This window comes from Corvus cornix, chromosome 4A, assembly GCF_000738735.6.
Source record: "Corvus cornix cornix isolate S_Up_H32 chromosome 4A, ASM73873v5, whole genome shotgun sequence".
Lineage (NCBI taxonomy): Eukaryota > Metazoa > Chordata > Aves > Passeriformes > Corvidae > Corvus > Corvus cornix.
This window is the reverse complement of record NC_047058.1, coordinates 10,656,200-10,681,273: the sequence shown is the minus strand read 5'-3', so window position 1 is coordinate 10,681,273 and position 25,074 is coordinate 10,656,200. Positions and strand designations below refer to the sequence as shown.

At 41.1% G+C, this 25,074-nt stretch overlaps 1 protein-coding gene across 6 annotated transcripts in view; it reads left to right on the top strand.

Moving 5' to 3' along the window:
- Positions 1-25,074, top strand: part of TENM1 (teneurin transmembrane protein 1) — a 761,089-nt gene that overhangs the window by 719,600 nt on the left and 16,415 nt on the right. For all 6 annotated transcript variants that reach the window (XM_010407691.4, XM_019290822.3, XM_039571802.1 and 3 more), the window contains 4 exons: positions 10,539-10,905; positions 12,687-13,197; positions 18,293-18,465; positions 20,747-20,982. In XM_010407691.4, coding sequence (XP_010405993.3) covers positions 10,539-10,905; positions 12,687-13,197; positions 18,293-18,465; positions 20,747-20,982 — 1,287 coding nt within the window. The remainder of the gene's footprint in view (positions 1-10,538; positions 10,906-12,686; positions 13,198-18,292; positions 18,466-20,746; positions 20,983-25,074) is intronic.

Below are 25,074 nucleotides of genomic sequence, written 5' to 3'. Positions count from 1 at the left end.
CACCAATGGCACACTGCCCAGCTCCACAAATTGCTGAGCCTCTCTTAGCTGTCTGGGGAATGGGTTCCCAGATGAGAAGCCTGTCTTATTTTGGGCTCTCCTGTCAGTCTTTCATGAGCAACCAACTTCTCTCAATGTTCCACCTTTTATTCCATATGTGCAAGTAGCCTTTGATTATCTCGCTTACCTAAAAATGGTTTCAGTACGATGAAGTCAAGTGGGTCAGTTATTTTTGGCAGAGGCCATGCCTTCTGTGTTGAATTGCGCTGCTGAAAATGCTCAGTACAGCTTTGCCAGACTGGTGGGAGCTGCAGCGTGTTGAGATATATTGGTTACTGCATCTGACTTTTTTCATCTGTTGCAGAGACATAATGGTCAAAATGTAAGCATGAAGGAGATACTGATACCTAATCTATTGTCTATATCTGCATCTACCACTGTGTCTGTATACATGTAGGTGTATGTGGCTTCTCCATATACTGCAGAGCATCATCATCAGACAGTGAATGATGGTCCCTGCCACCCTGGACTCCAAGGCCCAAGACAGTCTACTGAGAAGAGAATGTGGGTGTTGAAAGGAACATGCAGAGCCAAACCAAGCAGGCAATGCCCCTCCTTTTGTTTTAATTCAGTGGTTCATCCACATCCACTAGCTAGGTTTGCCTGTGGTTTAAGAAACAGCTATTTTGATGGAGGCAACTCCTACATTAGCCATGTTTTTCAGATTTGTCAGGACTAGGAGTGTGTGAATGTTGCTTTCCTCCTCTCATCAAGCAGCCCTTCACATATTTATGGGCTAAAGGACCTCCCACAGGTGTAACAGGTTTTTTGTGTTATTAAGTGAATAACAATAATAACTGAGCTCTATGTGGAGCTCTCTTTACTGCCTCTATTCCAACCCTTTCAGATTGCACACTGTATTCTGGTTTGGCCATTTGGAAATGTTGCACAGCTTTTTTTTTTAGGGAGGGGGCCAGGGGAGCAACAACCAAATGGGTTGTCACAAGTCTGGAGTTTGAGTACAGGGCAGGTTTGAGGGCAGCAGGCACCAGAGGTGGTCTGTCCTGCAGAGATGTCACACACTGCAGGGATAGAAATTTTTGCATTGGTTTGGTCAGAGCAAGTACCATGGCAGGAGCTGCAGCCTGGGCAGTGACAGCTAAGGAAGCCTGATTTCTCCTCTCCATGATACCATGTTTGCTCCAGCATGTTTTCTACCATTGGTTTTGCCAAGGTAAAAAATAATAAAAAGACACTGTGTCAGTGGAGGAAAAAAATTGGAAATGTCAAGACAGAAGTGGGTTGGACCCATTTGTAGTGTGCCACACAGAGGGTGTGCTTAGGGCTGTGCATTATGGGGTTCAGGTCACAGAGAGCTGCAAACAGAATGACAGAGAGCACCATTTTGTATAGTATGTTACTCTGACAATAACACATTTACAAACAATTAAAAATGTCTGAAGGACATTCAGCTTTTACAAACTGGGCCTCATCTCTTGCTGATAGCTTCCTTTGGGATGAGTATGGCGTGCAAAATGATACACTGCCTTGGAGAATAAATTTATGAAGTTTAGCAATGTAGGTCACATTGCAGGAATCATAAATGTCTGAACATCACTCAATGGCCATTCAATCAACTGCTCAAAGCAAAGTGGGAAACTGAACAGCATGTAGTTGTCTCTGGTGAGAACCAGAGAAAGTCATGATATGATGTAAAACCCTTTAGGTCCTCCATCCATATGTATTTCTTTTTTCTTCCTTTTTGCATGCCACTTCAGAATTAAAATTCTTTGGCCATATCAACAGTGACAATAAAACCAATGTGATTTTTGCTATTGTTGCCATGAGCTACAATAAGTCTGTTGGGTGGCTTATGAAAGCTGTGCCAAAAATTCAGGGAATCAGAAGAGTTCAAATGGTTTAAACTTGTATAAGTAGTTTAGTCCTAAGGAATTAATTTCATTGTGAAATTATTTTTGTATGCTTTCAGACAACCAGAAGGATTTATGCTATTTGCTTCTTTTTTTTTGTATTTGGTTTGAAGGAGTAAGGAACAGGTTTTAAAAGGACATATCTAGACCTAGTATTTGCTAGGGATTCCTTTAGCCTTCTGGGTCTAGAAGCTGCTAGAAGCCTGAGATCCAGATATTTAGGACTTCACTAGAAATATCAAGGGTCTTTCTTGAAGGCATCTAGGATTTTTTCTAGATCTACTGCTTTTGGAGCAGGGGAATCCATGGCTTCTGGAGCATGGCTAGAGAGCCACTGGACCTTTCTCCTTGGATAGTTTGGAAGCCTTTTAGAGCTTTTTCTTAGACCCTAGCTAGCATTTCTGTGGAGCCCTTGGAGTCTTTCTAGGCCTGGAGCCATTCTATGCCTTTCTAGATCTAGAGCTCAGCTACTGAAATCAGAAACTATTTATTGATCTGATTAGGAACGTGTTGCAGAACAAATTTCAGGTGCACTTTTAAAATCTCTTTTTCAGAGCCTTTTTGGAAGGTAGAAAATTCAATGCCTCTCCTTCTATGTCTAAGTTTATCCATCCCAGGCTTGAGGTATGTTATTGAGTCAAGTGGTAGTTCTTTAATTTTGCTTAAAAAAAACATTAGTCCTAAACGTTATCCTTGTAAGCTGTTCTGGCACAGTCTGACAATGCATATCCAAATATGCAGCACAGCAGTCACCAAAGCCCTGAGCTGACAGAAATTTAAAGCAGAGTGCCTGCTTGCAGTCTCAGACTAAAATCAAATGTTCTCCAGTGCATTTTCTTGTATTTAATCAACATAAATGCTCACACAGAAGGATTGCTGCACAGAATGCAGTTGTCTTGTTTGTTCTGTAAAATGCAAGGTGCCTGATTTTTTTCTGTTAGCTGTTTGAGGTCTTACAGCAGTATGTGTTTGCTTTCCGTGCAGCACCACAGCTGGTTCAATTGCATTCATTTTCCTCAGTTGAAAGATCTATTGTGTAAATACTTGTGAAAGATCAGTTGCAGAAAATCCTCTTGTGATAACAATTGATCTTGGTGCTAATTTCTGTATAAGTAAGGACTCGTATTACTTCTGTTGCTTTTTCTGCCTACCATTTTTATATCTGTGAGAAAAAAATATATGAAGATAATCATGAAACTTTTCTGTAGCTGTTTTGCTTTAACTCTCTGCTACAATTTAGTCAAGAATTAGTTCACTCTTACAGTGGGTTTTAAAAAGCTATTACTACTGAATCACATAACATTGGAGGAATTTGCCATAGAAGATGCCCTGCCATAAACATGAACTGCAGAATAGCTATTTTGCCCATCCTATTTTCTTTCCCTTGCGGAAGTCATATTTGTGAGTTTAATGGTGTAACTCTTAAGGGAAACCTTAAACCAGAGAAGTGAATTCGTATTTTCTTGTGAAAGCTGTGGAGCTGGCATTTGTTCTGATTCTTGTGGGAAGGTGTTTCACAGCCCTGATCTGGCTGAGGAGCAGTGTTAGCTCCCACATCTCAACTGGAAGCCTCCTGGCAGCAGCTCCTCGTCCTTCACTTCCCCCAATCCCACTTTCTGCCCGTCCCTGGAGTTAAAGGAGCTCTGCCCTGAGGAGCAGAGTTGTTGTCACGGGTCAAGATCCTGCAGAGACAGGCAGTTTCCTGGGCACAAATCTGCAGGAAGTTTTAATTTCAAGAATTTAATTTAAATTTTCATTTTGAGTTTGACTCATAATTCAGGGCAGAGTCTGAGGTTTTGGGTGATATATTCACAGTGGTTGGTGTTGCTGAAAGGCAGGTGGTTTGCCTTTTTCAGTTTTGGAAATTTAATTTTATGTATTCTTTCATCCTCTCATTTTTCAGGCCAGATGCTTTTATGAACCTCAGCAGTTCTTGGAAACAAAAGACACCATAACATGCTAGCTCCAGCCCCTCACTGTTCTTAAACAGCTCTTAATTACTGTCTCAATTAAAGCTTTTCAAGATACTCCTTTCACCTTATCTGCATTGGCAGCACACTGGCTTTCTGTATCCAGAACTTCTGAGCCCAAAATGGAAAGATGAAGCCAAAACTTAAGATTTATGCAACCCCACTTCTGTGCCATCTTGTCTGACAAGCCCCAGGACCTGGAACTGCGAGTTACAAAGTGAGGCAGAATGGAGCCAGTCCTGTTATTAGCTAGATTTCCACCTGGTCCCATTCCCTCCTTTTGGCTGTGAAAATTACCTGCAGCAGTATGTTTGGAGGACATCTATTCCGACTCCAACACTGGAGGAATGTTTGGGTTAGATTCAAATTCATGGTCTATTTTGAGATATTTTAATTGAAGAGTCTAAGATTCCTCCTCTCAGAGGTACCAGTCTGCTCTAAATATTTTATAAATTCCTTTTGGGCACTTAACAAAGTGTTTCTTTCATAGCCTGTGTAAACCATGGGTACCATGTTTAAACAGATTTAAATGGCTTAGCAATCTAGGTCCCATTGATTTTCATAGTCAGTGTGCTTATGTGATGCTGGATAATATTCCCCCTATTGTTAAATAAAGACGATTTGAAAACCATCCCTGTAGAAATCAACTTTTCTTATCAGTTTAGTAGACCCCAGATATGGTCTTTGAAGTTGTGAAGCAGTAAAAAATAATAAGAAATTATGAAACAAGAAGAGAACTGGGAAATGAGAGCACAGCAAGTCTTGTGGCAAGTGAAGCAAAGACAAGCAGTGAAAACTGTTGAAGTGGTGCCTTTCCTTCGTGCTCCTGCAGCGGGCCCCTCATCAGCTGGAAATAATTGACAGCAAAAGCAGGTTGGCAGAGAGACTGTCTGAGCCAAGAGCCTGGAGAACTGGTGGCCTCAGACCTCTGAGCTGCATCTGTAAATGCACCACAGCTGCTTTCCCAGCCCAGGGTAGAAAACAGCAGCCACTAGGCTGTAAAACTTATTTATTTGGGTTTTTTGCTGGGGATAAATGAGTGCAGAGAGTAACATTTGTGAAGTCTAGGGAGGGGACTGCTGGAGCTGAACTGTAAAATTCTGGGTTTTATACTATGCAGTATCAGAAGCAGGAGAAACAAAGGCTCCTCCAGCATGGGATGAGGCTGTAATCCCACCATAGGAAAGGGTTCCCCAGTGTCAAACCACAGGAACTGAATTGTGTCTCTGTGTGCCATTAAGAAAGGAGCAAAGCTGATAAGGGGAGCTGACAGTGTCAGTGTCAACAAAAGGAAGAGCCCAGAGTGAGAGCAAACAGACAGAAAATGATGAAAAAATATCTGTGATTGTCAACAGGAAAAAAACAGAAATATATGTAGTGAGACATCCTGTAAAGAGTTCAGGGAAGCAGAACCAGTCTCCTTCAGCCTTGTAAACTACCGGCTCACTCCTGATGGCCTGCCTGTGTGAGTCTCTCCTTGGAGCCATTTCTCTTCCAGGAGGAAGCAGAAAGAAGGGTTTAGGCAGGAAGAGGGAAAAATGCTGTTTAGAAGGACGTTGTGGTGAGTAAAAGGGTTTGGTCTGGAAACAATATCTGAAGTGAGTATAAATAGGACCCATGGGAATGGTATGAAGCTGTGGGAGGCTTAGGTTGGGTATTAGGAAAAGGTTCTTCACCCAGACAGTGGTCAGGCACTGGAACAGAAAGTGTTCGTAGCCCCGAGACTGAGAGAGTTCAAGGAGCATTTGGATAATGCCCTCAGGCACATGGTGTGATTTTTGGGGCTGTGCTGTGCAAGGTCAGAAGTTGGACTCGATGATACATGCAGGTCCTTTTCTCTCAGGATATTCTATGACTCTTGAGATAAATAAGAGGAAATTTTAAAAAGTAAGTTAGCAGCAAAAGAGAAATACAGAAGAGGCTATGAGCAGGTCTGCAAGTGCATGTCGTAGAGCTGAAGAAAGGCAGAGGTAGCATTGACAGAAGTGCTTGAAGCTGAGCAGCACAGATAGGAAGTAATCCATCAGTCAGGACTATCAGAAAAATTTTGGCATAAATTTCATGCTACTACGTGAAATTGAATCAAAATAAACAAGCAATGCATGGCAAGAAATCAAAGCAATGGTGAAGCCTTTCTAGGGATTTGTGCAGCTTCTTTTAATCCATGATAAATGAAACTTATCCCAGTGAAATTTACCCCCACAACCAAACAGTTAAGCTCTTGAAACTGGCATTTGCAGACAAGGATAAATTTTTCACTCTTTACTTGTCTTACTTTGATATGAACGGTATAAATTGTTTGATATGATTTGTTGAAAACAGTACCAAAAATGGCACAGCCATCAAATGTCATGCAAAATGTGCAGAAAGTTTTACCCATATGGTCAAAACCAACAGTGAAGCAGTGTTCTGCACAAACTAACCTGTGTATGTGTGTACATCTTCAGGCACATATGGTTAAGTATATGAGTGTGGACTGTCCTAGCAGTGCCTCTGGGCAAAAGACTCATGGTATTTTAGTTGTTAAGCTTTGCTGTGGGAAAATGGAGTGGGTTTGTGTGGCAAGGTTTTAGTAGCAGGGGGGCTTCAGGGGTGACTTCTGTGAGAAGCCCCCATGTCCAGTGGATCCAAGGCCAGCTGGCACCAAGATGGACCCAACGCTGGCCAAGGCATCAGCAGCAGTGGTAACACCTCTGGGATAATGTGTCTAAGAAGGAGAAAAAAACCTCCTCAAGAGAGAGGAGTGAGAATATGTGAGAGGAACAGCTCTGCTGACACCCAGGTCAATGAAGAAGGAGGAGGAGATGCTCCAGGTGCCAGAGCAGCGATTCACTTGCAGCCTGTGTTGCAGCCCTTGGTGAGATCTCCCAGTGAATATTCTTTTAACTGAAGCCACCTTAGTGCACTTCGTGTTTTCCAGAACACTTGACATGAAAAAATGTATTAGAAAGCCAAACCAGTGGGCATTAATTTTGCACTTCTCAAACCAGAGATGGATTATTAGATATAGCTGGAGTCTTTATGTTGACAGTTAAATGCTGAATTCCCAGAAAAGCTGGCATGTTAATACTTACATGCAAAAAGTCTCATTGCTCAAGGGTTCACTTGTTTTGTCAATGATTTCCATTGCATATACTCAGTCTCCCATGAACCAAACCAGAATTGTCACCTGAAAATTTTAGTCTGTGAAGAGTAAACAAACCCTGGCTGGTTGTTTATAATAGGATAATCAGCAATGCCATTTCTGGTCACTGCTTAAAAAAAAAAAAAGAAAAAAAAGCCCCATTAAATATAAGAAAAAAGATGCTTGAAATTGGCCCAATTTTGAGTTAGAAAAAACATATACATATATGGAAAAGGACTTTTTTTACAGGGACTTGTGAAGGACTGCTTCAAATTAAAAGGTATATTAACTGATTTAATATTCTAACTCTAACTGAGGTTTTGTCTGGAAAAACTTTAGTAGGCACAGTGGTATCAGATGAAAATCGAGGTGCTTCTCTGTAATATGTTTATTGCCTTCGAAGGAACACAACTGATGGTTTGGTCACAGAAGCTGCCAGAGGGCAGCTTGCTTTAACGAGAAGTGAACAACCAGTGACTTTTCAAGGTAACAGTGAACCTGAGGGTGCAGTTACACTTCAGCTTAAGCTGATTTAGGTGATTAGTTTTTCGCCAGCAAACTGTCCTGAACCTGCTCTCCATAGGAACACATAAACTGGCCTTGCTGCTGGGGACTGCGCTGGGAGAAGGGATGGACTGGGACAGCAGCAGTCCCATCTTACACCAGTTTAAGATGTCATGAAGGCTAATCCTGACAGGAACAGTGCATATTTTTTCTAAATCTCTGAAATTCTTGTTCAGATGAGGAATGCTCAGTGATTTGTGTTATTGTGTATGTTTGATTTTAGTTGGACTATTTTACCTTTTTTCCCCTCCAATTTCACCAGCATAAGCTTGCAGTGCGCAGCAGCTGGTTTTTATGCTGCAATCTCCAGACAGGTGTATGCTACCTTTAATATTTCAGATGAGATTAAACCGTGGATACATCCATGACTGCTTTAAACCACAGAAGGGGAAGCTGTAGGAATAACATTCAGTTAGCTTTGCAGAGCAGAGAGCTGGGCAGCAGTTCTGGTGTAGTAACAAAAACTGTTTGGATGTTTCCAACTAAAATTTTATTTACTTTTACCTCACTGCAGCTAGTTTTACAGATGTGAGCAGTACGAAAGCAAATATGCTTGCAGTTAACAGCTGTTAAGCTTTAGGCATGTTGCTTCAAGTGAAATGTGCAGCTGCATAAGAGTTTCTTCTATCTCAGTAAACCAAATCAGCCTCAAATAAACCAGAGAAAAAGTTGCTTAGGCCCAAACCAGTCCCTGTTTATCTGTAGGACACCAGACATACCTTCTCAGTGGGAGGATTTCACATTATTTGCTGGGCAGAGGCAGTGCAGCTAGTCCGCAAAGGAAAACCAGCTATCAAGACATGGCAGGTGCTAGGCAAGGTCATTATGGTAAAATAGATAGCTTTCTCCCAGATTTTTAATTGTGAATAGTCTAGTTACAGTTAATCAAAGATTATTTTTACATCAATGCCATCTGTGGAGACCGTTAAAGTTGAAGGTGTCTGTTTGCCATTAAAACTAATCCATCTACTTTGGTAGAACAATCAATTATTCTGCATTAAAAGGTGCATTGCAAATATGTTTTTTTTCCAAGTTTCCTGGAGAAAGCCTTGTAGAGATTTTTCTGTTAACTTAAGAGTTTTATTTGGTGTCCCAGTGAACTCTCAGCTGAACCAAGAGCTAACAGTGGTGTGCAAACCAGCTTCAGAGCAGTGGGTGGAACTCAGGCAGTCACAGGTGCACAGAAATCAGCACTGTTATGGGAGGAATGTGTTTCCAACTGTTTCACCACATTTATCATCATTTGGAAGGACTCGACCACCTGGTTCAGAAGAAATCTTGAGCCCAGCAGCATTAGTCTTAATGCCAGTTATGATGCTGTCTGGTCAAATGGACTGGGCACAAGGAGGAATTGGATTGCTCCGTGAGCCTTCGTAATTGTGTGGTAACCATGCAGGATGAGACACAGCAGCCACAGTGCCCTCACATTATTAAAACATCAGTTACCAAAGCAGCAAAGTACTTCTGGAAATGAGATTATTCAGGAAATACTGCTGCTTGAGAAAGGGAGAGACTTGGCCTCGAGCCTGGTTCCCGAGCTGACCCCAGGCAAGCAGGTGGCTAGCGATGGCCACACACTTCACCATATGGTATTTCTCACTGCTGAGCATTGTGTTAGCATCAGCAGTCTCTACATTCATAGTGCTTTTAATTAGCACAGTGGAAAAATGAGCAAAACCAGCATCAAAATCAGTAAGTGAAATAGTAAAAGCTTCTGTGACGTGTAAAGCATATAAAATCTTATATAGGCTGGTAATTATTGTCTTCTGACGATTGAAATATTTACACCAGAAAAATTCCACTCAGGTAAAAGCAGCCATCTCTTAATGAAGGATAACAAGTAAAGCATCCTGAGACAGACAAAAATGTGATCTCTTGCAATCTCAGGGGCTCAGTTGTTTTCTGACCTTTCCAGAGACAAGCTGGAGTCCAAATCCTCCACTGGCCGTGAGCTGGGGAGAGGGACCAGCCTGCTCTGTTGTTACCCAGTTCAGCAATCCTGCGCTGCCCATGGAGCTTTCTCAGCAAAAGGAGTTTGAAGCTCTGGCCAGCACATGCTGCAATCAGCAGCCTGTGTACTGGTTGACTTTCAGGTTGACAGGCAGCCCCAGTTTTAATTTGAAGCATGTTTAATTCCTCCAGATCACAGTGCAACAGGTATCAGATGAGTGAGGTAATTTTTCGTCTATTTCCTCCAGCTTGGTTTGAAATTTTGTTTGGTTGACACTCTTACCTGCATGGAGAAAGGCAAAGAGCTACCCTTAAATATGACAAATTTACTTAATCCATGACTGAAATAATGAATTCACAAAGCAAAATCATTATAAATAATTAGGCTTGGCTACTGTATCATACAAAGTATGATATATTGGTGTATTATTTTGTTAAAAAGCATTAACAAGCTTATATTTCTTGTGGCATATAGGTCTTATTAACATTTCTTGCTTAGTAAATAAATAGTGGAAATGTGTCCTACTTTTCTACTATGTCATTTTCCTTTTGTGCTAACAGGCAATTAAAGTGTTACGACATTGACAACCTCTCACTGTTTTCCACTCTGCCAGCATTGACTGCAACCTTGAAACAGTAACATGTAGACGTAGAAAATTTTCTGGCTGATGTTGCATGACATGAAGTGTGTGTTTTATTTGCATGACTGCATAGGTATAATAAAGTTCCCGCTTTAATGGACTTGTGCAAATACCTCTCAGAGGGTGCTAAATTACTTTTCAAATCAAATTTTGTTCCACACTGGAGTGGGACCTCAGAAAAGAGTAAGCTTGTTGAAACTTGTTCCAAACCTAATTAAAGGTACTAGAGAAGCAGTGCTGAGAGAATCTGCCAGGTGTCTTGATGATGTGATCAGAGATGGTTTAATAAAACTGCCACACTGCCCTAATGAGTCTTTTTCCCTTTTTTTCCCTGCCTTCCCCTTAATGGTTTTTCCAGGTGCGGTTAGAGTGGCCAACAGACCTCACAGTGAACCCTCTGGACAATTCACTGTATGTCCTGGACAACAACATTGTCCTGCAGATCTCCGAGAACAGGCGTGTGCGGATTATTGCGGGGCGCCCCATTCACTGCCAGGTGCCCGGCATCGACCACTTCCTGGTGAGCAAGGTGGCCATCCATTCCACGCTGGAGTCAGCCAGGGCCATCGCCGTGTCCCACAGTGGAATCCTCTACATCGCAGAGACAGATGAAAGGAAAATCAACCGTATCCAGCAGGTCACAACCAATGGCGAAATCTCTATCATTGCTGGAGCCCCATCAGATTGTGACTGCAAGATTGATCCTAATTGTGATTGTTTTTCAGGTAAGGAGATGCTTGTTATTTTCTGTTGTCTGTTGAGATCCTCTGACACAGCTGCAGATCAGCAAAGTGACAAGGGGAAGGAGAGACAAGCAATGGTTCAGTTTCCTTGGGAAGCCCAAAACCTTATCAGCAGATCTTTGTGAATTTAATCCATTGACTTCAGACGTATGAGTCTTCCGTTGCCACTGGAGGAAATTCAGGATGGTCCTAGCTTTTTCTCTTTTGATCCAGAGATTACACACTCTTCAGAATTAGTTCCAAGTCTGTCTTGCTGTGGCAGCTGCATTTGCCCCTGTTGAAGATGGTACCAAATTATACCTAAGTACTACTAGATCAGGCAGCCCTTCTCAGCAAGAAGAGTACCAAAGGGTTTCATATCAAGTGCAAAACACCAGCTTATGCCTTCTCATCACTTGTGTCACACTGCACCACCAGGAAAATGGTGCAGACCTATACTGTGCAGAATTTCTTCTTCTTTGTGTGTTTTAAACTGGAGCAACCAGTGCCAGGCCTGCAGTGCATTGCTGGACATTCTCAGCAGCACAGCCTCTCTCCCCTGCATGCGCCAAAACAAAGTGTGGCTACTTTATTTCATTAAAACATAATGGGACAAAGGGCAGCGTTCCCATACAGAGGCATGCAATATGTTGCCATCTTGTCATCTCTAAGAACCGCCATGTTCAGCTCCATAATAATGTCATCATAATTCTTAAGCCTCTCATTTCAAGTAAAAGGTTAATTACTGACAAGAAAACGTTAAGTATGTCAAGAACAGAGAGGAAAAAATGCAAATGGTCTTCCAGAGAAGGTGGGTTGCTGACCCAGCATTATAATGATAATCAAAGCCTCCTGTGCATTGCCAAGTGCTGCCAGTTCTAGTGGTGGCTGCAGGAGACCACTGAGAACAGAATCATGGACAGGGTTCCTATTAAGGAAAACTACTCTCAGTGCTGAAAAATGAAAAAACTGTGGCAAATCTAATGATTGTGCCATCCTGGTCTGGTGAAAGGCAGGATCAGCTTGGCAGAAAGATCCACTAATTTTTCCATTTCCAAGGAAGGTATGTATGATCAAACACTCCAGCAATTTCATGTCTCAGTCAGGAGGAGGACAGCAATACACACAGTAATGTGGTTTTCCCTAAGAGTGAGGTTTAATCTGCTTTCTTGCTAGTTACAGAAAATCCTGCTCATGTAAACTCATTTTGATAGACACATACAGCCCATGATAATCCAAAAATCCTCCTGAAACCTTAAATGACACAAACCAAGTAAATTGTCAAGAGATATTGAAAGAGATTGTTTCTCAAGGCACTTTTTGGCTACTGTTCTTATTTTGTTTTCCTGTAGTGTTGAGTTTTTAATAAGTATAAACTAATCTTCCTTCAGTGTCATTTTAGCTGAATTCCTGGGTTTTATTTTCTTTTTGTTTTATTTGCAACAAAATTCTACTTTAACTACATGCCAACAGACAGTAAGTAGGGAATGAAACTTCAGGTATCACGGTCTTTTCTTTCACAGCTTTGCATTAGGGCTTTCCTGAACAGCAGGGTTTGGGACTCAGCAAAAATACTGTGAATTAGATAATTTATATTCCTGTTTGTCTTCACTGAGACTAATTTAGAATTGCACCAACCTAAGATAATAGGGATTTAATTAGTTGGAAGAGGATATTGCTTTATTGACCTGTAAATGATACTGAGGAGAAGCAGTGTGTCAGGCTTAGGGGATCAGCTTAAACAAGGACATTAGAGATTGCTAAAATTACCATTTCTCCTCCAGGTGATGGTGGATATGCCAAAGATGCAAAGCTGAAAGCACCTTCTTCCCTAGCAGTGTCTCCCGATGACACGCTGTACGTGGCAGACCTGGGCAACGTGCGGATCCGCGCCGTGAGCCGGAACAAGGCTCACCTCAGCGACACCAACCTGTACGAGATCGCCTCGCCCGCCGACCAGGAGCTCTACCAGTTCACCATCAACGGCACCCACCTGCACACGCTCAACCTCATCACCAGGGACTACATCTACAACTTCTCCTACAGCGGGGAGGGGGATGTTGGCACCATCACCAGCAGCAACGGGAACTCGGTTCACATCCGCAGGGACACGAGCGGGCTGCCCCTGTGGGTCGTGGTGCCGGGGGGCCAGGTCTACTGGCTCACCATAAGCAGCAATGGGGTTCTGAAAAGGGTGTATGCCCAAGGCTACAACCTGGCCCTGATGACATATCCTGGAAACACAGGGCTTTTAGCAACCAAGAGCGATGAAAACGGATGGACAACTGTGTATGAGTAAGTCCACAACATTAATTGCCTGGTGTAAGGAACCCTATTTTAAATGAACACTAAATCTTTTTTAGACAGTTCTAGTCATTTAAAAAGACACCCTGCTACTAACACTGTGTGAGACAGGACAAGCAGTGCTGTTACACAAACTTGTGAAATGAAGCACTACCATTTCTTAGGTGCCTAAATCTGTCATATGTAAAAGGTCTGTGCACAGTGCCTGTTAAGTAAAGCAGAAATTACCTGAAATTATACTTCATTTGCACTTTCTTATTGTGAATCTGTTTCTGTAAATGAAAATATGAGATTTTTTTTTTGTAACTTAAGTGGTACAGGCAAGTTGTGATATGAATCAGGAATTTGCAAAATTCCTGAGGAAGGCATAAAGGGGAAAATTAGCATACTCATCAGAGAAGGGAGTGTTGCAGAGGAAATTGAGAATCTCAGTGGAAGGAATATTCAAAGACAAGAGTGAGCTTGTCTCTATCAGCAGGGGAAGAAGGTAGTAGCAATAGGATATGTAATAGTAGCAAAAGGATATGTAATAGCAAAAGGCTGTATATAAGGGGAGTAAGAAAGGCATTATAAACAAGACCATTGAGAGAACTTCTAAAAAGCGAGACAAGACACTTAAAAGATGGGGTCAGAACATCCCAATCTGCTCCCAGAGAAGGAACAACCCAAGAAAGTTCATTTTTGATTTATAAAGAGGTGTGATGTATCAGGATTTCTCATTATTTATAATTAATTGTCATAATCCCTGTTTGAGGATGCAACAAGTGCTGGATGGAAATCGTGTTAACATTGCAGTCCTAATTTGGAGTCTTTAAGGAGGATAATTGTGCCTGTTTTCTGTGGAGCATAGGAGTTGATGATGAAAAACTAAAATGAAAACCATCCAGGTGAGATAGGAACAAAAAACACTTTGATAAGAAGTGAGTTACTGCCTGAATCACCTGGAGAAGTAGTTGAGTCACTGTCATTACAGGTTTTTAGAATTATAATTTCTTCAAATGAAAGTAGGATAAAAGCAGAGAAAACTGCTGCCTAGTATGTGGGATTTTTTTATTCAACAGGATGTTTCTTCATCCTGTTCTCTGTTACTCTGCCAAAGACTAAATTAATAGAGTGGGCATAAGTATAAGCCATTAGAGAGGGCTTTTTTTTACAATACGTGGGAAAACAAACGCTTACAGGACCTTCCTGGTTCAGTTATCATTATCAAACATCTATTGGTGGAAATTTAAACTCTCTTGCAACAACACAAAGCTCGCTGTTACCCTGGTGCTGTTCAAACACTGATCAGAGTCGCCTTTTATAAACAGAACTGACTGTAAATGTATTAATGCTTCCTTTTATTAATTTCAGTGCTGAGAATTACCCATTTATATCCCCACTTGATGATGGTATCAGTCCAGGCCACAGACCAATGACACTTTCAAAGACCCTTTACAGTAGCTCCAGGTCATCTCTATTAGAATGCTGAACACCAGGCTTTGTTGCAGGACCCTGATTGTTAGAGCATGGGAGAGCAGATTATTTTTAGTCATGTGCCTTTCAGTCCTGGCATTCTTACTCTGTCCCACTGACATTGAGCATAAACCACTTCACACAACTATTGCTTGTTCCTCTTTTTAAAGTATGGCTCAAGTGTTGAAAGATCTTGTAAAGGGCTTTACCTGCTTGCAAGTGCCCCCTGTTGTATGTAGTATAGATTTCTTCATGAAGAAATACCTGTGCCTTGGGAGGATTGGTATGATGTATATGATTAACACAAAGAAATTCTGCTAAATTAAACAGTTTTGCATACTTTCCCAGCTTTAACTACAGGCTGGGTAACACTGTCCTCACCAATGCTTCAAGTTGTCCAGGCTTTGCACGACCACACACTCCTGCCAGCCTACGTCAGTCAGGGAAAATTAACAGAATTACAACTTTAGCATTACAAAAACAACAACAAAATTAAACAATGTAAATTAAATTAAGTCATGTCATTAATATTTATGTTCAGTCCAATACCTTAAGTCATTTTCGTGATACATTACGAATTCCTCAATGACTGAAACACAGAATGTCACCTCATCTGCTCCAGTCAGAGGGGCAGTGGGCTGTAATCACCTCTGTGCTGAGTAGTTGTGCTTTCAGGAGATGCTGCTCACCTGCTGCCATGAATAGGTCATGGGCTGTGATGGCCTTAGTTATCTTTTACCCAGATACTGGTTTCCAGGGAGGTCACATTTTGTACTGACAGCCAGTTTCCCTTTGAAAATTAGAATTTTGAAGGGTTTAGTTATATATATGAATTGCTTGTGAGCACTGTGTGAATGTAGCATTGGAACTAAGAACAACTTTCAAATTGCTTTAAATCATCTTCTGTGCTTAAGCTAGATGTGCATTCACATCCAATAGTTCAACCCATGGCACTGTCAAGCTGAAATAGGGATGAGTTTGTTTAACAACACATATCACACATACTTGGGAATATGAGCAAAGATAATGACCTGTTCAGAACATCTACCTATATGTCAGATTCACTCACAGAGGGAAATTACTAAGAGGTAGAAAACCACCTACAAAAGTACTTGTCATCCATCTACTCTAATCTGATGGAATTGAAGTGCTGAAAGAGCTCTTGCATACAATTATAGCTAATGTACAATTTTAAGTCATCTAGATTTCTTTTAATATTGTGTCATTAAAGCTGTAAAAGGGGAGGGGAAGCACTGGGCCTCTATTAAATCAAGGACAAGAAAACACCTGCAAGAAACAACTCTCTCTGAAAAAATTAATTAGACTGCTTTCCCTTTGAAATGATATAACTCTTAACTGTGCTACACATAGAAATGCAAATGGATTGTGAAGCAATATCCCCATGTGTGCATTTCAAATACTGGTGAGCACTTCCTCATGTGAGTACTGAAATCAATGCAATTATTTGCATGATTAAATGGTCACTGACATGATTAACAGTGGCATAACTGAGCCCCAAATTAACATTAAGAAATATGTCATGATTCCACCCCTATTAGTATGGGTAGGGTGTTGCTCTGCAGAAGCTGAGTCCCAGTGTGCTGCTATTCATCATGTGGAAGGTGACAGAACCTGTCCTCAGAGGGCTAGGTTTCGTGGAGCAATCTGGAAGAAAAAAAAACCCTTTAGATGATCATGCTGTGGAATCAATACTGAGACACTCTTCTGCATGTCCTCCTTGAAGTCAGTGGGACCATCTACACAAGTGAGAGGCCTCTGGCATGTGCTCAGGTCTCATTACGAGTCAGCACCTATCTGGCCAGCCAGCCAGGAACAGTTTATCCCATTTTCAGCTACACAGGGAGTTTTGTATCTCAGCAGCAGCACTATCAGCAGCAAAACTGGATCCTTAGTGAAGATGGATCCTGTGTCTTGAGCACAAGTACATTGCAATAAACCAGCTGTATTTGCACCTTAAAAATGCAGTTTGGGGGGATTTTTCTGTGGTATAGTAGCAAATACAAATAACCTACCAAGCTGTCATATCTGTTTGATCAAGCAGTAAATGAAATATAACTGCCTGATGTTCATGGAGTTTTCTAATGATGAAAAGTAGTGATCTGAGTCAATTTTAATCGCTGCCTGTGGCACCCAGTCAACTTGCACAGAACCAGCATAAGGAGAGAATGTAAATAAGTCACACAATGTATATAAGGGCAGTGAGAGGTGAAAAGGAGAGAGATTATTTTGAATTTAAGGTTTGATTAATTTCAACTTACTTGTCAAAAAAACACAAGATGGTCATTAGTTCAGTTAGTTCATTAGGTCATTAGTTTAATTGGAAAAGAACAGCTGCTCTGTTTTTCTTTTTTTATATTGGAGGGAAGAAAAAAAATCCTGATTTTTTTTCGCCAATACTTCTTGTGACATATAGGTTTTGTCTGACTAATTAAGGGCGAATAAAGATCCTAAAGAAATGATGCCAATACCTTAAAGGGAAGGACATAGCCAGAAATCTCTGCTGATGTGAATTGGAAGAGCTCCTTTGGAGGCAGTGCAGTTCTGCCAGCTGGTAACACCTGCTGAGGACATGTTTGCTCTATGAGAGGAGACAATGAAAACTTAGTTATGCTGTCCTACCTGCACAAATGAGTTTCTGTTTTATGAACATGAGTTGGTTTTTCTCACGCAAATACTCTGCAGTATCAGTGAGTTGTCTTAGGTGAATAAAAATATGTCAGCATCAGTAAGATTTTTAAGATATGAGGCATTATTATGAAACGGTATCAAGCACCAAGCAATGTTCTGTGCTGGTTTCCGTGTGAACCATCAGAAAGGAGAAATATGTTGGTAGAACTGAAAAGACCTGTTAGAAACCTGTTCCAGAGCTCTGGAATTAGTTATTGACTTTTTGGTAACATGGCCTGATTCGCAATCAAGTATCTTGAACTACAAGAATTTCTTTAGCACTGATGAAGTTTAGGTGAACTGAAATGTGGTGCTCTAGATTCTAGGTGAGAAGTTCCTGCTGATTTAAGTAGGCCCGTGGGAAACAAAACACAATAGTAAAACCCATGTAGGCAACTTAATTCCTGCAGATTTCAATCTAATTTTATCACTATTGTTATGCTTTCGGTCCCCTTTTTACATTCATCACTCATATTATGTACTTCACACATCTGTGACAAAAGGCAGCTTTTAAGTGTTGCAGAAGGTAAGAATTGGTTTTATTTAATCTTATGGGTACAAAAATGCTGTTTTAGGGGCGAGTTGGATGCCTGAACACCGAGTGACCTCCAGTGGCCTTGTTCCTGCATGGCAGCCCACTGGGGGAAACCCCAACCAGCCATGAGCAGCACAGAAACCTCTGGCAGAGGCTGAGTGACGTAGGTAGCATCTCATAGTATTCCCAGTTGTATTTGATCCAGCACCAATGAAAAAGACTCCAAGTAGAAGTTCAGATTAGGTACTGAATGAGTTTTGAATGACTAAATGGACCAATTCTTACCTTTTTACTTACTGCACAGTGTTGACAATGCTTCCTACTTTTTTCACTCTTTTTTCTGCTTTTAGGAGTATCTACATGACAGTAGTGGTGTATTTTCATGGCTCTTTAACATCATGTTTGCAGGTATGACTCTGATGGCCACCTGACCAATGCAACCTTCCCGACAGGGGAAGTCAGCAGCTTCCACAGCGATGTTGAAAAACTGACACGAGTGGAACTTGATACTTCAAACAGGGAGAATGTGATCACAGCCACAAACTTCTCAGCTACCTCTACAATTTATACTTTAAAACAAGGTAATAAAAGCATTTCTGTTATTTCTTCCCTAATCATTGCGTTTTGAATCCTAGACATTACTGTATTCTTAGCCCTTAGCCAAAAAAAAAGACATCAGAATTAGTTCATTTGTTTTTTCCTTGCTTCAGCACAAACAGCTACAATTCTCCTGAGCTACCAGGTAGAAATAAGCCAAAAGTGAATTCTTCTTCTCCCAGAAGAATCCCATGGATAAAATCTAGTTCTTGAAATCTCTGATGTCTCCAGGCTTTACGTGCTACTTTCTACTTCAGTATTTGGAGGACTTGGACTAGCCTGTAATACACTGAGCTTTGTTATTATAAGAAATACTTCCTAGAAGAATGGCAGGTTCCACTGACATTTTAGCACTGAAATGCCTTGTTTGGCCAATCCTGTGGATTCTTTCTATGTCCTGGTGACAGCATTTGTAGGCAAGGGGAAACATGATCCACCTCTGCTAGTGGCTGCCTCAGGGATTAGATTTTGACTCAACTCCTGTAGACACCACAGTGTTTCCCTGATAATATCATATATCTTTTAAAAAAAAATTGCTTTCTGCCTAATGGAAGTGCCTCTCCAGATGGGATGTGTCCTCCAGAATGGAGTGTCCTCCTCCAGATTTTGCAGATTCATCACCAGAGTTCTGGGTTTACATAGTTTAATCCATCTGGAGTCTTTTGTCTTTGTTGGGTTTTTTTGTTGTCAATGGATTGCTCAGGCTTTGAGAGAGTAGGTGCTGGGAAATAGTTCTCTGATTTCTTTCCAGGTCTGCTATAGAAAAGCTTTGTAACTGAGCACATCACAGAACTTTTCTTTCTCTCAAGTTTTGATCTATAAGAAAAAACTAGGAAGAGCTCACCTCACAAGATACCCACTCATACTGCTTTACTATTATGTGGTAGAGACAGCACTGCATACACAGAAATAATTACATTGTTGTGTCACCTGTTAGGCTTTGTCCAAGTGACTCCATCTGCTCTCTGCATTGTCTGCTGCCTGATCTGTCTGTCCTTAAATCTGAAACTCTTCAAAGTTAGTATATTATCAAAGTCTGTCTCAGAAAAATGCTTGTCAACGGGCAGTGCCAGAAATGAACAGCTCTAATTATTATATGTGTCATATAAATTCATATAATTTACATGTTTGCATATCTTTGAGAAACTAGCACAAAGCACCCTGTGAACAGCCAGTCAGCTGTGGTATCCTTACATCCAATTATCTTTACTTTCTGGCATACCCTACTATTTTCCATGTATTCACATCTCAAGAGCTGGACCAGTTAGTTCTGTGTGGACCAGCTTAAAAAAAAGGATGCTTTGGATACTCCCTAGCTGGAGTGAGTTCAGTCTCACTGTAAGAGTGAGACTTTAGTATGTTAGCACTAAACTCAGGCTCATGTTGGAGTTCACCGTGGCAGCTGAGCTGCAGAAACCTCCATAGCCCAGCTTGAGCAGATGCCAGACAATGTGGCACAACTCTGCCTGCAGAGGAGGAATTACAGTGCCCAGGCAAGGGAAAGTAGCTCCAGTGTCTGTTGCCTTCATATCCTCTCAGTGGAGACCTGCTCTGGACCCTCCACATACTTCTGGTAGTTTTGGGGAGGAGAGGGAGGCTGTGCTGGGTCACCTCAGCTCCCTCAACAGCCCTCTGTGGCACAGTCCTGAGGCTCTGGAGCTGCTCACTGCTCACCACTGCTGATGCATTAGTTTTTCTGCCAACCGTCACTTCCCAGTCGGTCTGTTGCACCAGGCTTCAGCCTTGTGGCTGATCATCCCTGCGCCTCAACCCCAGGGTCCTGCTGCTAATGGGGAAGAGAATGAGCTTTTTGTACAGTCACACAGGGAACAGAGACAGAATGGGAGAATGGCTGTCATCCTGGATATTTGGAAAACAGCTTTCTTGTTTGACCTCAGATACTCTTGCAGTTGTTCAAGCAGTACATTGTCCTGCTGGGACCTGCAACATGCTAAGATCATCACAGTATCAGTGGTGAATACTCAGCCTATGGTTTTACATCCTTTTAAGCTGAAAGCAAAAATTCTTGATTCCTGCTGCAGGAAACCTTCACAATGGAAATGATCAGGCCAAATATAATCAAAAACTCTTCAGACTTGGGAAGGCCTGGAGATTACAGCTTGCAAAACTCACACTGCAGTTGATGTTCAGCTGTCTCTAACCTCCCTGGGTTACAAACTCAGCCCTGTTGTGCCTAACATTTGGTTTATAGATCTGGAGAGCTGAACTTCTCTCTGTTTGCTGATTTCTGTTGTTTTTTGACAGATAACACACAGAACATCTACCGGGTCAGCCCAGACGGGTCTCTGAGAGTCACCTTTGCCAGTGGAATGGAAATCACGCTTAACACGGAACCTCACATTCTAGCAGGGGTTGTCAGCCCCACATTAGGGAAGTGCAATATCTCCCTTCCTGGAGAGCATAACTCAAATCTCATTGAATGGAGGCAAAGGAGAGAGCAGACGAAAGGCAATATCTCTACGTTTGAGAGAAGGCTAAGGGTAAGGCTTTCTCTTGTGTAAGTGCAGTGTTCCCTTTGAAAGTCATTCAACTAAAATCATGTTGAAATGTTATACTTTGTAAGAATGAAAATTTTGTGTCAATGGTGAGCCCCAGCCTTGAATTTCAAAGCCAAACTCCTCCAACAGTCTCAGGGATGTTTGATCTCTGATTTTGATTGTGAGACTTGACCTCAAGACATAATTACTTTTTCTTCCTTTTTCAACTAAGAACTTAATTATGGCTTTGGAAGAAGCTGTGAGCAAAGGTTGGAGCCACATTTTGCCTCTCTCAGATCTATCAACCCTCTTTCTTCTGGGGAAGCAAAGGGGGGCCAGCTGCTGCCCAGGACAGAGGCTCTTGCAGGATACACTTTGGGTGTCCTGGCCAGTGCCTTTCCTGCAATTCAGAGTGATGTAGAGCCTCTCCCTGTGTATCCAGACAGGCTCTGTATTAATTCTGCCCTCTGCCACATGCTCTCAAACCCCCCAACTCCCTTTGGCTGGGTTACACCATGGCTCCAAGAAAGACTTGCTTTAACATTGCATCCTTGGTTTATTTTTACCTGTGAGTACAATGACAGATGGTCAACATTTAGCATTTAATTACATAACACCATGGCTCAAAGAGATTGCTGCTTTGCTAAACAGGTTTTTTATGAGATCAGTTCTGGTTTTCACATGAATACCACTTAAAATACCTGTACCAATAGTAGAACTGGGAATTTTGGCCTTAAAAATATTGTGTTATTGACTACAACCTTTCTGGATAGGAATTATGTCTGAAGGTACACATGTTAGCTCTGAAAATACAGAGATGGTTATTAAAATCACTGGATTGTCAAAACTACAAAAATCAAAACCATCTCATTTTGATTATGAGATACTATAGATTTTTTTTAAGTGTACCATCTGTTTGCTTTTCAACTGCTCAATCAAAAATACAAGACTTGGAAGATCTGGCCAGACTGGGCACTGTATGTAAAACACCTATTTGAAAGGGCATTGTTCAGATTTGACAGTCACAGTTACTTTTTAGGATATTGCAAGTGGGCAAAAGCTTCTTACAGTTCTTCTTGCCCACTTTCTGCTTCCTTCCTCTCTAAATTAGTGTGAGGCCTCATAGCCCTGTCTAGGGAAGCAGCTGAACTTAGCACTGTGACAAACATGTTAAGATGGCAGGATCCAAACTGTGGCTTCCTTGGCTCATGTTGCCTACTCAGCTGGAGGCTTTCTGTGTGACTTTGTGCTTAAATAACAGTATGGCACATTTTTCTACAAGAATCTTATGTAATAAGATGGTAAACACAAAGGATGTAGTCAGTCATCTATCCTGCTTACATTGCCAGGGACAAGTTGTTCATCACAATTCTGTTTAATACAACTACTCCATCTTGCACAGTTTCCCCAATAGGCAATTTGTATTTTCTGTTGTTGAAATTGATTGCAGTTTCTTTTAACTCATTTTCAATTGTTTCTATGTAATCCTTAACACTGCCTGGCAAAAAAAAAAAAGTAAATTCACAAATTGATCAGGACTAAATGTATTCTGGCTGGAGGCATAAGATGTTTATTGAAATATTTCAACACTGAAGGTATCCAGAGGTCAGCTGATTGACCTACCTCTGGAATAGGCTGTTGGGGCATAAAACCACTCATGTATTCCTCCTCCTTCCCCTTCACCTTCATCCAGAGAGAGGATAGAAGGTGAAAGACAAGCATAAGTTTGTTTTGGTATGCTGATGTCGTTCCCTCTTTGTCCTTCCAAAAGTATGCACTAGCAACACAGCTCTTGAACGTTGCATTCTTATTTCTTTAAGCTGTGTCTTTTTATACCTATCCAAGATCAAGAGGACTTAGGAATTGTCCCTGCCTGCTCAGAAGGGCAAGCCAGCTGCCTGTATTACAATCCTGACTGTACTGACTCCCTTGGCTGTACTGAGCTCTAGGACTGTTGTTCTGAGAGCTGTCAGGGCAAGACTAGAGGGAACTTGGTGGGATAGCACAGGTTCCTCTAAAATGAGGATTTTAAAATGGGAAGGAGGAGAAATGTTAGAATCATAGAATCATTTCTGTTTCAAAAGACGAAGATTATCCAATTGTATTCTGCACAAAGGAGACACCATGTAAATAGGCCCAAGAGAAAGGGACAGATGGACTACTGAGGCTGTCAATACCGTGAAGAACTTTGAAGAATTGCAGAAATATCTGGATCCTGGAGTTCATCTTTGCATGGTATGCTGGCAGAATGCAGAGTCAGTGGAGACGGAAGGAGATGGAACAGTGCAGCAAAGGATTCTACCCAGAGACAGCTCTCTTTTCTTGGTGATTATAGGAAATGCAGCACAGCAGGAACAAAAGTACCATCTTATGGTGTGTTTGAAACAGTACACCAAATAATGAAATGGATTTAGGACTTACGGTGGACAGATCCTTGAGTACTGCTGGGAAAAAAACAACAGCATCGTTGAAAGTCCTTATGCTGGATGAGATTCTGGACAGACCTTCTGAAAACTTTTAATGAGTTACATTTTTAAAAGAAATTATTTAAACACTTAATATGCCATGCCTGGCACAATAGGAAGTGTGTTAGAAAGCTTGCAATGTAGGGCAGAAAGAGCTATACTGAACTTTGAAAATACATGTAAAGAAAAGCTCTGGGGATTGGAGCAGTTCTCAATGGAAATGAACAGACTTGCCGGAGCCCTCAGTTAAAGAAAAAAAAAGAACAGTACAATGGAAGAGTCTTCTGAGAAAAAAAAATAAAAAGCATGGAAGTGAAGTATAAAGATGTTACTGAGAAATCAGCCTGATACCATCAGTGAAACAAACGGCTTTGGCTGCTAAAAGGTATAAATTAGAAGGCAGGTAGCTGGGGATGAGATAAAGGATGACCTACTTGAAGAGAAGAAACAGAATAAAGCTTTTCCTTCTCTGCCTGGTCCTAACTTTTTCAATTTTAATAGCAATTAGCAACCATCTTGAAAGTATATCACTCTATTAGTGTTATTTCCAGTTTTGGAAAGAGGCTGCTGTTAGCATGTTCTGAATAATGCTGGAAACATTGGGTTTTAAAAAGTTGGATTTCTTCATGGTGTGAATTCCCTGCTCTGGAAATAGGGCAGAAGTGAGTAAATTAACTGAAATGCTAGAACAGTCATCTAACTTTATCTCAGGGTCTAAATCAATGTGGGAAACAAATTAACCGCAGGTTTCCTTTAAGTGCAGAACTGCTTGCCCTAGTGCTTCCTGAACGTATATAAAACACTCTCTGGGTATGTATGCATTTTATATTAATAATAAATCTATGTACAATCAGGCATTTTAACATCAATCTTAATCTAGCAAGACTTTCTTTTTTATCAATTGAACTGCTATTTTAATTGACTTCTAAAAATGAAGCAAAGACTGCTGTTAAATCTGATGAGCATGATGCATAGTAATACACTGATTAGAATGCAGCTCTGCTCCCTCCTGACTTTTGCATAACTTGAGGAACGTGGCATTGGATGCAGTCCAGGTTTTATAACTGAATGTCTACAAAATTGAAAATTGAATGCTTGGCCAGTCTTACTTATTTTTGGTGGGTTTTTTTTGGTTGGTTTTTTTGGTTGGTTTTTTTTAATGACAACGGAAGTAACTCACTGGCCTTGGTTCAAAAGTCCTGCAGACACAGGCTTTGACAGCCGTGTTCATTATTGCACTTAACAAATGATCTCCCATTATTTACCAGTCTTACAGCAAATTCTAAAGATGGGACCAAGTCCTCTGCCAGGGTCTGTGAGTTTACATTGGCTCAAATCAAAACACAGACAAAACAATTATCTCATCTGACTTACACCTCAGATAGGGTAGACAGGGTATGCTTGGAAATTAAATCAAAAGAAGTGCATGTTTATGTGATACTTACACAGCAAAATTTCTAGCTAAAAAACTAATGAAAGTAGAGTCAACAAGTGTTTAAAAAATATAGACTTTTTTTTTTTAATTCACTTCTAACATTATTGAAGTCAGCTGAATTTTCTCCCTATTTTCATTAGCTGATATTCCGACCTGACATTGCTTTCAGAAACCAGTTTTCACTGGCTCATAGCA